This window comes from Glycine soja, chromosome 20 (assembly GCF_004193775.1).
Source record: "Glycine soja cultivar W05 chromosome 20, ASM419377v2, whole genome shotgun sequence".
NCBI lineage: Eukaryota > Viridiplantae > Streptophyta > Magnoliopsida > Fabales > Fabaceae > Glycine > Glycine soja.
The window spans coordinates 42035734-42046188 of NC_041021.1; the positions used below are offsets into that span (position 1 = coordinate 42035734).

Sequence of the window (10455 nt, forward strand, 5' to 3'; positions counted from 1 at the left end):
CAGCGACTCCTGTTTCTTTTGTGGATTCGGCCCAGATTAGAAGTCAGAAGCGAGTTTTTAGTCCTTAGCGTCTGCAATCCCCCCTGCTGTTATCTGGAACACGTAACTCTGTCAAGAAAAAACACGCGGATAGTAGAGGTAACTTGCTAATGTGTCTCGTTATTTATAAGTATGATGTTTTCGCCCCATCTTATAAAAGTTAACTAGTGTGGCTGGTTATTTAAAAGTATGTGTAAGCTAATTTCATGTTGTTTTAACAACCATAATTTCGTAACTACTGATTTGGGGCGGATTTCAAACCACTAACTTTGAGTTAACTACAGGCATATTTTGTTCCACGAATAGATTATTTTGAAGGTGCAAAAACTCAAGTAAAAGGATGTTGCTTCAGCCTCTGGCAGGTTGGGGACGTCAAACATTATGCAAATGCGCTGTTCCCCTTTCCCTTTCCTGAACATCAACCTTACCGTGGCTGCATGGACTAGCACATGCCCTCCTGCTGGTTTCTTTGGATCAGTTACAAACACGCCACCTCCTGGATCAGATATGACTGCAACCAAAACTCACAATGTAGCGTAGATTAAACATTACGCCTCTGGTCTTCTCATAAAAGCCACAACTAATGATCGAATGATAATGTTGCTGCTTGTTATAAACAACAGCTTCAAAACAATCAATTGGAATTGAATTCCTCTGCTATCTTTATTAATCGAGAAAGCATCTGTGCCAATCTTTGCTGCGAATAGTTGTTCAAGTCAGTAGAAGATCACATAGGGAGGAGGGACTATTATTTTTAGTGCATGTGAATGACAAACGGAGTTAACCTTAACGAAAGCCACCGAAATTTCTAAAACGTTAAAGACATGCAGATCTAAATCGAATCCGTAATTCAAAAAAAATTCCGAAACACAATAAACAACGTACTTTGAGCAGTGCGTCACTTCCGGTAATATAACCGAAATTCTGCATCGCAGGAAGGTCAAATTATGAAGAGTTGAAATTATATTTATGAACTAACTTAGATTTCATATATTTCGATAATTTACCACAATCTTCTCTGCAGCCTCGCAGATCTTATCGACCTTAACCTCAGATAGACCTTTGATTCCAGTCAAATTCTACAAAAATATAACAAAACTATGTTAGCAATTGAAGTGCACAGTAACTCCACGTTACTACATGTTTAAATCAGTGGTGTGTTTTAAGTTAAACCTTCTTCGTGTGCATCATCAAGCCATTGCAAGTATATATCCCTGCGTCCTGAAGCTTCATCACATCTCCGGCATTGATGCCTTGAGCAATAACTGCGTAGATGCATATGGTTGAGTCGAAGACAAAACGTGTTTTCTAATATCCAAACGAGCACGGTGTTGTGCATTTCAAACTAGATCGTTGTTCGGTGAAACAGTGTACTTAGCCAAAAATTTCACAAGAATCAGAGAGAAGGAAAATAAAGACCGCTGCGGATGAAGGTTTTACAATCGTAGCGATTTGTTCAGTGAAAATGTGAATCTAACAAAAACTCTCAGCTAGGAGTAGAAAAAATGGAGAACAAAATAAACGCTCAGAACGAAGAGCGGAGAGATGCTAAATACAAAGATCGGTTTTTAGTGCGTTGATCTAGAAAATAGAAGAACGACGAAAACGAACGAGAAAATAGAGTTGAGAGAATGAACATACGTTAGTGGATGGCTTCGAAGAGGTAGAATTGAAATTCTGAAAAGGAGCTGAAATTGTAATGGATTTTGTTTGTGACTTACTTGAGCGTCGCAAGCATCGTGACTCTGGAGAGAAATTTTGAACTATGAATGAGGTCTGAAGAAGTGAGGGAATCAATATATATATAGCGCGGGAAACGAGAATAGGATGCTCGTAAAGCAAACGGTTAGTGATCCCGCTATTTTCTTTTTTTGCATTTTCATTTGCTTTATTTGTTCGTGTATTTTTTTATAAGTAAATTTGTGATAATTAAGATCAAATAGAACCAAAAATAAGAAATACATTATCAAAACAAAAAAATAAAAACAGAAGACCAAGTCAAAACAAAACAAAAATAAAATTTAAATGACTAAATTATAATTTTATCGAAGTTATAATGTTATTTGTCACGTGAAAATCCACAGTGATTTGTACTGTTTCAATTTGAAAGGTTGTTATATATAGTTTAATCTGAATGAAGAGGGCAATATAAAAAGAAAAGTGAAAAAATATAAATGAGAGTGAACTTATAATTAAACAATTAATTATCAAGTATAATTGTAAAATCATGACTAATATCCATATTAGTAATGCTATGTTTGGTTCTAGGACACCCCCAACGTGTCTAATGAGATTTTGCAAAATAATAACAATAGTTTATCTACTTTTTACCAAAATTAAAAATACTCCTAAAAACATATTTCAATAAAGAAATGAAATATATATATATATGACTATTACACTGTTAAAAGTTTTATCTTAAACTTCAATACAAAATTTTGAGAGAAAAAAATGATTTCAATTTCTACTGGCTTTTTACTGAAATTAATTTTATAAGATAAAAAATAATTCAAAGTTAAATTTACAAATACTCACAAAATAATGGACAAGGATTCAGTGACTTTGAGGAAGGAAAGTCAGTTGTTAGAAACTTAATTTAAGTTGATATTCACTTACATAAATTATTATTTAAGTTGTAGTCTACTTATACGAGAATAAGGAAAAGTCACGGTAAATTTCCCTCTTCAAAGTTGGTGAATCCATCTCCCAAAATAATGTACAACGCTCTTTTTAAGGCGATGGAGGTCTAAATCTAACATAGGATATGATTTCAAGATGTTTTCCATTGTTTTCAGTGCTTTAAGCTGCATTCTTCATAAAAACAAACTTAAGCACGAATATATAGCTATTGAACTTGTTTACTCACGGAAGATAGAGGAAATTCATTTTGCTGTATCGACAGAGAGGCACAGAGCTGGACTTCTGTATGAATGCAACAGAGTTGGCATTATTTTTCTTCAATCTCATTGCACATTGCTAGACACTAAGATATTCTTCAATTGGAACCAATTTACTCTTTGACCTTGACATGAACGTGCATGGATGTGGCAATGCTTTTAAAGTAGAGGAAATCGAAAATTGCAGCTCCAACCAGCATAACACTCTTCAAGAGAATGCATCACTATAGAGATTTCAGGCAGGAATTGGCTTTTGCGTGCAGACAGCCCAACAAACATATTTATTGTTTCAATTCTATTTTAGCTATCCATTGTAAATGTATTTTTTTATCAGTTTTAGTTTGCTTTTATCCTAGTTTTGTAAGATGTCATAAATTATAGAAGATTCCGAGTCTCATCTCATAATTTCATATTAGATTTTACAAAATTCTGAGTTAAATCATGAATATCAAACATGACATACAAATTAATTTTTTATCATTAATTTTATTATTTTTAAAAACAAGTTAGGTAATTTTATTTTATTATATATCTAAAGTGGTGGTCGCATAAGTTACCTTAAACTATTCAACCCGGATTTTTAGCCTTGCAGCATTGGCAAAACTATCAGACAATCTAACACATCAGTTGTGACGCAAGTTCTAGTGACTCAAAAATACATAATTCCGCAACAACAATGACAAATAATTGATTTGCAAAAATAATTGATGTATATGATATATCTCACAAATGATACAAAGAGTATGTTAGATATCTATGTAACAATCTTCTTTAAATGAGGGAAGGCAAGACAAGATCCTTAGGCTTGTACAGATATTCTGATGGATCTCATTTACCTAGCTGTTTACATCCTCCACCTGCTGATCTAGATGTTGCCTTCTTTGGTTTCTGATGCCTAAGTCATCAAAGTTTGTTTCAGTTTTCCATGGAGGTGGTGTTAGACAATCAGAAACTCCTGGTACTCTTTGGGAAGGATCTCCGGCTGGTGTTCTAGGTAGAGGGGAATCAAAATGGCCAACTCTCAGTTTTTGAAGTGATGCAAATGACTCTCTTGTGGCAGACATGGCTTCAAAGAACCGAGTGCAAGATGCCAAAGCTACAGGAATGGGCCGAAGCATTTCCTGAAGAAAAAATAAAAAATAATCATTTAAAATGAAAGTAGCAAACACACAAAAAGGGATGGTCATACAGATGCCTCTCCACTTTGTTTGCATTGGAAACACTTGATGAAATGTGATCAAATGCATAACATTCAGAAAATGTAACAGACATTAAAATTAGTTTCTTATGCACAAAATAAAAAGGCTAAATTACTCATTTGGTTCCTATAGTTTCACGATTCGTACCTTTTAGTCTCTATGGTTTGAAAGTGATTTTTTTAGTCCCTATAGTTTATATTTTAATTCTCTTTTAGTCCCTATAGTTTACAAGTTTATTTTTACATGTCAGTGATTTCATTAAACTATTTTAAAACTCCATTTATAGTTTTGCATGTTAGTTGATCAGATATTAGGACTTGAAGACATTTTTTAGTGTCAAAGTGGACTTAAATAGACTTGAAATTACTCACTGAATCATATTCTTCATGCTTTCAAATAACATTTATAATATTGAAGGTATTCAACGCAAGAGAGAAGGTTAAAACTAGGGTCTATTGGTGCAAATTGGTTCACAAGTTGAGACATAATTAATGGAAACAGAATGAACTAATATCTAATCAAGACTAGCTTAAAACAATAAAAAGAATGTAGAAGCATACCCCCCAAACTGAAGGAGGTTCCTTGAAATTCTGACTCCACTGAAAATCTGCCACTGATGCTGTCAAAGCACCATAATCACTAGCTGCCTTCATCAGTAGTTCAGAGAATTGTTTCTGCACAAATTAGAGAAATATGACACGAGCATTACAATGCATGTCTTGCATTGATTAAAATTACACTCAATAATAGTTCAACGTTTACATCAATTTTCAACTAAAGTTGGTAGTGAGGATATATGGTGATATTAGAATTTATTGATGATGTGGCATGAATTTAAAGGTTTGAAAATGGTCCCTATCATTTATTGATAATGTGGCATGAATTTAGACATGTCACGTCACATGTAATCTCAAATGTGGCAAGTCTAAATGCATGTCATGTTGTCGTTAAATAATGATAAAGATCATTTTTAAAAATCATTCCTTTGTAGTACCATTGGACCGTAAGTCCGTAATGGTTCCAAATTATCATAGCTCAGATATAAAGTTAAGTATAATCCTTAACTTTAGTTTTAATTTTACAAAACATTTTGCACAAAAAAAAATTAAAAATTAAAAAACTTCACTTCAGCAGAGTAAACATTGAGAATAATTGAACAAACTCGTGTAGCTCAGTAGCTGATAAAGCACAGTGCATAAAACATTTAAGTCTGTGCACATAGTCACATACTACATAGGTAGTATAATATTACAGCAGTGCTTGATTGACCTAGAAAGAGGTGAACTATATTCCAAATTTCAAATATGCGATGGATGGATGGTGAAGCAAATAAGACCCTCAATGTGTAATTTATAATGGATACCAGAATCTTTTATCTTATGTCCAAAAGCTTCAATTGAAGTTATTGTATCAAGTATTTCCTGCAATGCTGCATTTTATAGTTAACATGCTTTATTCAAGCAAAGTAATGGAATATCACATTATAGACTTCATCTGGCAAACACAGGAATTAAACATAAAATAAGAAAATGTATACCAATGACAAATGCCACTAACACAATAGGGGGGAAAAATAAATTAAGCCAACCTGATATTCTGCTTCAACAGGAATGCAATCAAGGGAATACGGCTGCTGTAGGCGAGCTATAATGCGATCCTGCCAAATTTTGGCAACGAAATAATGTCAGAAAGAACATAATAAGTTGTCCAGTTATATCTGGATCACATGAGCCCCAACTACTGTTAAGCAGGAAAAGTGAACACGAGGATATGGAAGCATAAAATGATAATTGTTAAGAAATTCTTTTATATTATATAAATGTGAAGAATAATAAAATAAACCTGGAAAATCTGATTGTGGTGCACTAAAGCAGTGGTAGCTAAAGTGGACAGATTGCATTACCTTGTTCTGAATAACATCTTTGAGTATAGTAGTAATCCTTGCCAATGTCTCAATCTTCTTTTCCATTTCACTCACATGAGTCAAATGTGCAACATTTTTGTCATCCTAAAAATTTTACAAATCTCTAGATGAGTAGACAGATATAAGTTAAAATAACATCAAAAGAAGGCATTGGTTTTACTTATGTCAGAAAATTAATTCTTAGCCAACTAGTAAACGTCAGATGGTCCAGATACAACTGGAATGGCTAAAAGGCTAACCTTTCGACCTTGAAGTTCAACTTGCAAATCTGCAATTTTTCTTTGGACAGTAGTCAGTTCTCTCAAAACCCTGATCAAGTCCTCACCCTTTTCCCCAGTTGTGGGGGATGAATTCTGAAGTCCTTCCTAGAAAGAGAGACAATAACATGCCACAATTTGCCAAACAAATAGTGTGAATTGGAGGATAAAATAGAGAAGAGGAGTGCCAGCAGGGCACTCTCTTCTATTGGTTAAAATTTATTGGAAAACTACAAAATCATCAATGGGTTCATCAGATAAGTAGTGGGACCCATAGAATTTTGTGATTTCTAATAAATTTCAGCTAACAATAAAGAAAGTGTTTATAAGAGTATGTTAGAGTGTGTGTTTTTCAAATAAAAGTATGGTACCTGGGATGGGGGAGGGGACAAGGAGAAACCAAGATCGGCTGCAATTGATAGAGCATCGGACATTCCCCCAATGCGTTTCACAGGCTTCCTCCCAACCCAGCTAGATTCGCTTGCCATTGACATTTTCAAATTCTAACACAAACAGCGGCAGTTTTTTAATTAATATTCCACCTGAATTTAAAAATAAAGTAAAACTAAACGGGCATTGAAAATTATCTTATGAGCAATTATATAAGCCACTAACAATGGTTTTTCAAAAATAAAAAACAATATATTACATGGTGGGTATAGAGTCTATAGGCATGGTGGGAAAATAATCACTTTTTTAATAGCTCTTTAAGGAACCTAGGAGATGTCAAGAAAAGTAATGTTCCAGTGCTGATGTATTGAACTATATTCTCATGTTCAAACAGACTTAAAACTTAAAAATGCAATCTACATAGAGTAAATTAGTAAACTATATATTGTTTACAATTCCATTCAAGCGAAAATTATTTTAGATCATAATGAGCATGAATAACCATTGCTGCAGAAATCTATACAAATCCCTAAATTAACTCAACACGCAGAGGGGTGAAGTCTAACACAGAACCACAACCACAACACACAACAAAAGTCTAACACACAGAGGTGTTCAAGGCTGGTCCTGCACATGAACCAACAAATTCAAAAATTCAATCGCTTTGATTTTCTATAACAAGAGGGACATCGTGAATTAAACCCCAAATCAAACCCTAGGATGAAACCCTAATCAAACACTAGCAAAGAGAGACGAACCAGAGAAAAAGAGAGTCCGAGTGAGAGATTCAAACTAGAAAGAAAGAGAGTTCGAGTAAGAGAGACGAACCAGAGAGAAAGCTCGAGAGGGAAAACGAGCCACGATCAGCGAGAGCGAAAAAGAGAACGAGCGTGAATCTGCAAGAGCGAACGGGAATTTTAGAATTTCCTCGTTTTAGACGGAATTTTTCGTTGGAGTTGCCCTAAGCGTCAATTTCAAGTTCGCCAACTGAGTTCCGAGCACGAAAGGTTCAGAAAGACTTGTTTTCCGGTGAGATTCCGGCGAGTCAGAGCTCGTTTGTCTTTGACGATTTGAACGGTTGTTCGACGAGGTTCCAACGATTTCAACTCGTAATGCTTGTGAGCTTTCGATCTGACTCAGAATGGACGAAGGCTTCCAATGGAGAACAGATGAGAAGTGATTCACCCTTCAGGCCTTCACCTATTTTCCTCGCTTCAACGGCAACACGAAGAAGACGTTTGAATAAGGTTTTCTAAAAAATTAGAAAAATAATAATTAATTAAATATTTAAATTACATTCAATTCCACTATCTTCACAGTCACATGCTATGCGTACTATTACACTGTCGTATACGACTATATGCACTGTTAAATCAGAATTAATAGTAAAACTACCATGTTAATTCCAGAGAACCTTCCTTACAGGAAAAACAGTGAACCTATGGGAAACTTTTTTATATAGGTAAATGATTTTTTTATGCTTAGAATGTATAAATTGATGACAAATTATTTGTCGTTAATTTGTATACAGAACATAATAATTATTGTATTTTATTTTAACTAAATTGAAATTTTCTTTTATAAACTAATTATTATCATATCTTATAAACAGGTGTGTATTATTCTGGTTGTCAATGTGAGGACATGTTGGTCAGTATTTTTATCATCTAAGGATGAACCAAAATATTTTTTGAGTTTGAGGTCTTACTATATTTTTGGGATCCAATTCACCGAATATTGTTAAAATAAAATAAAAAACCATTTGATTATATTTTTAATGAAATAAATTATTATAAAAATGACATTTAATTTAATTTTTAAGATAATAATATAATTATAATAAGATTTGTTATAATTTAAAATAAAATAAGATTCTATTTAAATTTTAAGACAATAGCATAAAATAATTGTATTATTGCTTTAGAGCATTTAAGATTATGAGATTTATGATAATTTGTATTCTTGCTTTAAAGCACTTACCATATATTATTTATCATTGTATTATTATTATTTTTTGGTACATGTACATGTTGTATTGTGATGTTTAATGTGCAGTTTAATAGTTCTTCTCAGTGTAATTTTATTGTTTTAAACTCCATTGCAAAAACTTGAATGTGTAAAACATGACTTTTAATCGTTTGTACATCTCAAATATTTTCCCACCTAAAAAGTGAAATTTTGAACTTGCTGTTACTGAAGAAACATTGCTTAATTAATTGCACCGGAGTCTAAAATGCTTTTGATAATGGCATGATGCAATGGCATATAGCACACCAACAGAATGTGGTTTTAGCTCACCAAAAACATGGTCCTTCACTCTTTTCTAATACTTCATATGTGTCTATCATTTCGTTAACATAGAGAATGAGAAATATAAGTTTACCCCCACAAACCCTGAGATATTGATCCAATTTATTTTCCTTAAAATTTGTGGAAGTCAAGTAACGAATTCATCAACGCTCCTTTCTACCATCTATAAAACCTCATGTTGTTGCGTATAAATATTGTCGTATAGATCAGTTAAGAAAGGTGTCTTTACATTCATTTGATAAAATTCCAAATCATCATTACAATTCTAAAAGAATCCTTTGGTGATACATGAGAAAATGTTTCATTGTAAACAATATCTTCCTTTCAAGTGAACCTTTTAGCTACTAATATTAACATGGTAGGGCTCTTTACTTTTTCCAGAACTCGTTTCATAGTCATAACAGGTTAGGAGAATATGATAAAAATATGATAAGATATCAAATGTTTATTACACGTTAGATAACAAACAAAATAACAATATGGTATGATATAAATTAAGATTAATTAAGTTTTTAATCTCTCATCTTTTTTAGATTTTAAGTTTTAGCCTCTTAAATTTTTTTAATTACTTTTAATTATTCATTAATTTTTTGTTAGTAGTTTTGGTCCTTCTAAAAAATTTGTCCATTTTAGTCTCTCATTTATTTTATTGTATAAAATTAGTTTTTATTTTACTTATTTTTAGTCTCTGGTTTATTTTATATTTAAGACTAATTTTGAATAATAAAAATAAATGGAAAACTAAAAATGGGAAAAAATTAAAAATAAATAAAAATATTGACAAAAATTAATAAAAGACTAAAAGTTATCAAAATTTGAAGGACTAAAAATAAAAATTCAAAAAGTTGAGGGACTAAAAATTTAATTATTTTTATAAATTACATCAAAAAAATTATTTGTTATTAGACATACATATAGTTTTCTAAAAAATAGCTTTCAAATTTTTTTACAAATTATGAAAATATAAAAAAAATATAATTTAATTAAATTATATTGTTTTATGCAGTTACTTTTCTTATAACTACAAAGAAATTATAAGTTTTTAAAAATTATAATTATTATTCAAATATATACTATTATAATTATGCAGTTCCTTTTCTTATAACTACAAAGAAATTATTAGTTCAATTTTTTTTAAAAAAATATATACTATTTTTGGTCATCATATATTACAAAAAAAAAGATTATTTTTGGGATGATTGAGATGTAATTTTTTTTTATGAAAGAAACTAAAAAGAAAAACTTTTGAAATTAGAGAACTAAAAATAAATAAATTTACAACATAAAAAATGACCCAAATTTAAGGAAACAAAACATATTCAAGTTTTTTCACCTTAAATAAACATTTGATCCCTATAAAATAAGGGACGTTTTTATTTTAGTCTTTTAACAATTTTTGTGTTGATTTTAGCATCACATGTAATATCAATTTTTTTAAA

The 10455-nt window shown here is 31.8% G+C and overlaps 1 protein-coding gene across 1 annotated transcript; it reads right to left on the reverse strand.

Moving 5' to 3' along the window:
• Positions 1–3599: 3599 nt before the first annotated feature.
• On the reverse strand, positions 3600–7955 carry LOC114403937 (AUGMIN subunit 2-like). Its single transcript, XM_028367179.1, has 7 exons — positions 7535–7955; positions 6688–6819; positions 6299–6424; positions 6039–6143; positions 5724–5792; positions 4696–4809; positions 3600–4057 (listed from the first exon to the last, which is right to left on the reverse strand). Exons 2-7 carry the CDS (start codon positions 6808–6810, stop codon positions 3773–3775), a joined length of 822 nt encoding a protein of 273 aa, XP_028222980.1. The 5' UTR covers positions 6811–6819; positions 7535–7955; the 3' UTR covers positions 3600–3772.
• Positions 7956–10455: the final 2500 nt, after the last annotated feature.

Bases quoted from the DNA above. Each gene is read 5' to 3' on its own strand.
- LOC114403937 (XM_028367179.1), bottom strand. From the start codon at position 6,810: ATGTCAATGGCAAGCGAATCTAGCTGGGTTGGGAGGAAGCCTGTGAAA. The intron at 6,425-6,687 runs GTACCATACTTT...CTCTCTTTCTAG, and splicing joins TGTCCCCTCCCCCATCCCAG to GAAGGACTTCAGAATTCATC. The intron at 6,144-6,298 runs GTTAGCCTTTTA...TAAAATTTTTAG, and splicing joins TTGAACTTCAAGGTCGAAAG to GATGACAAAAATGTTGCACA.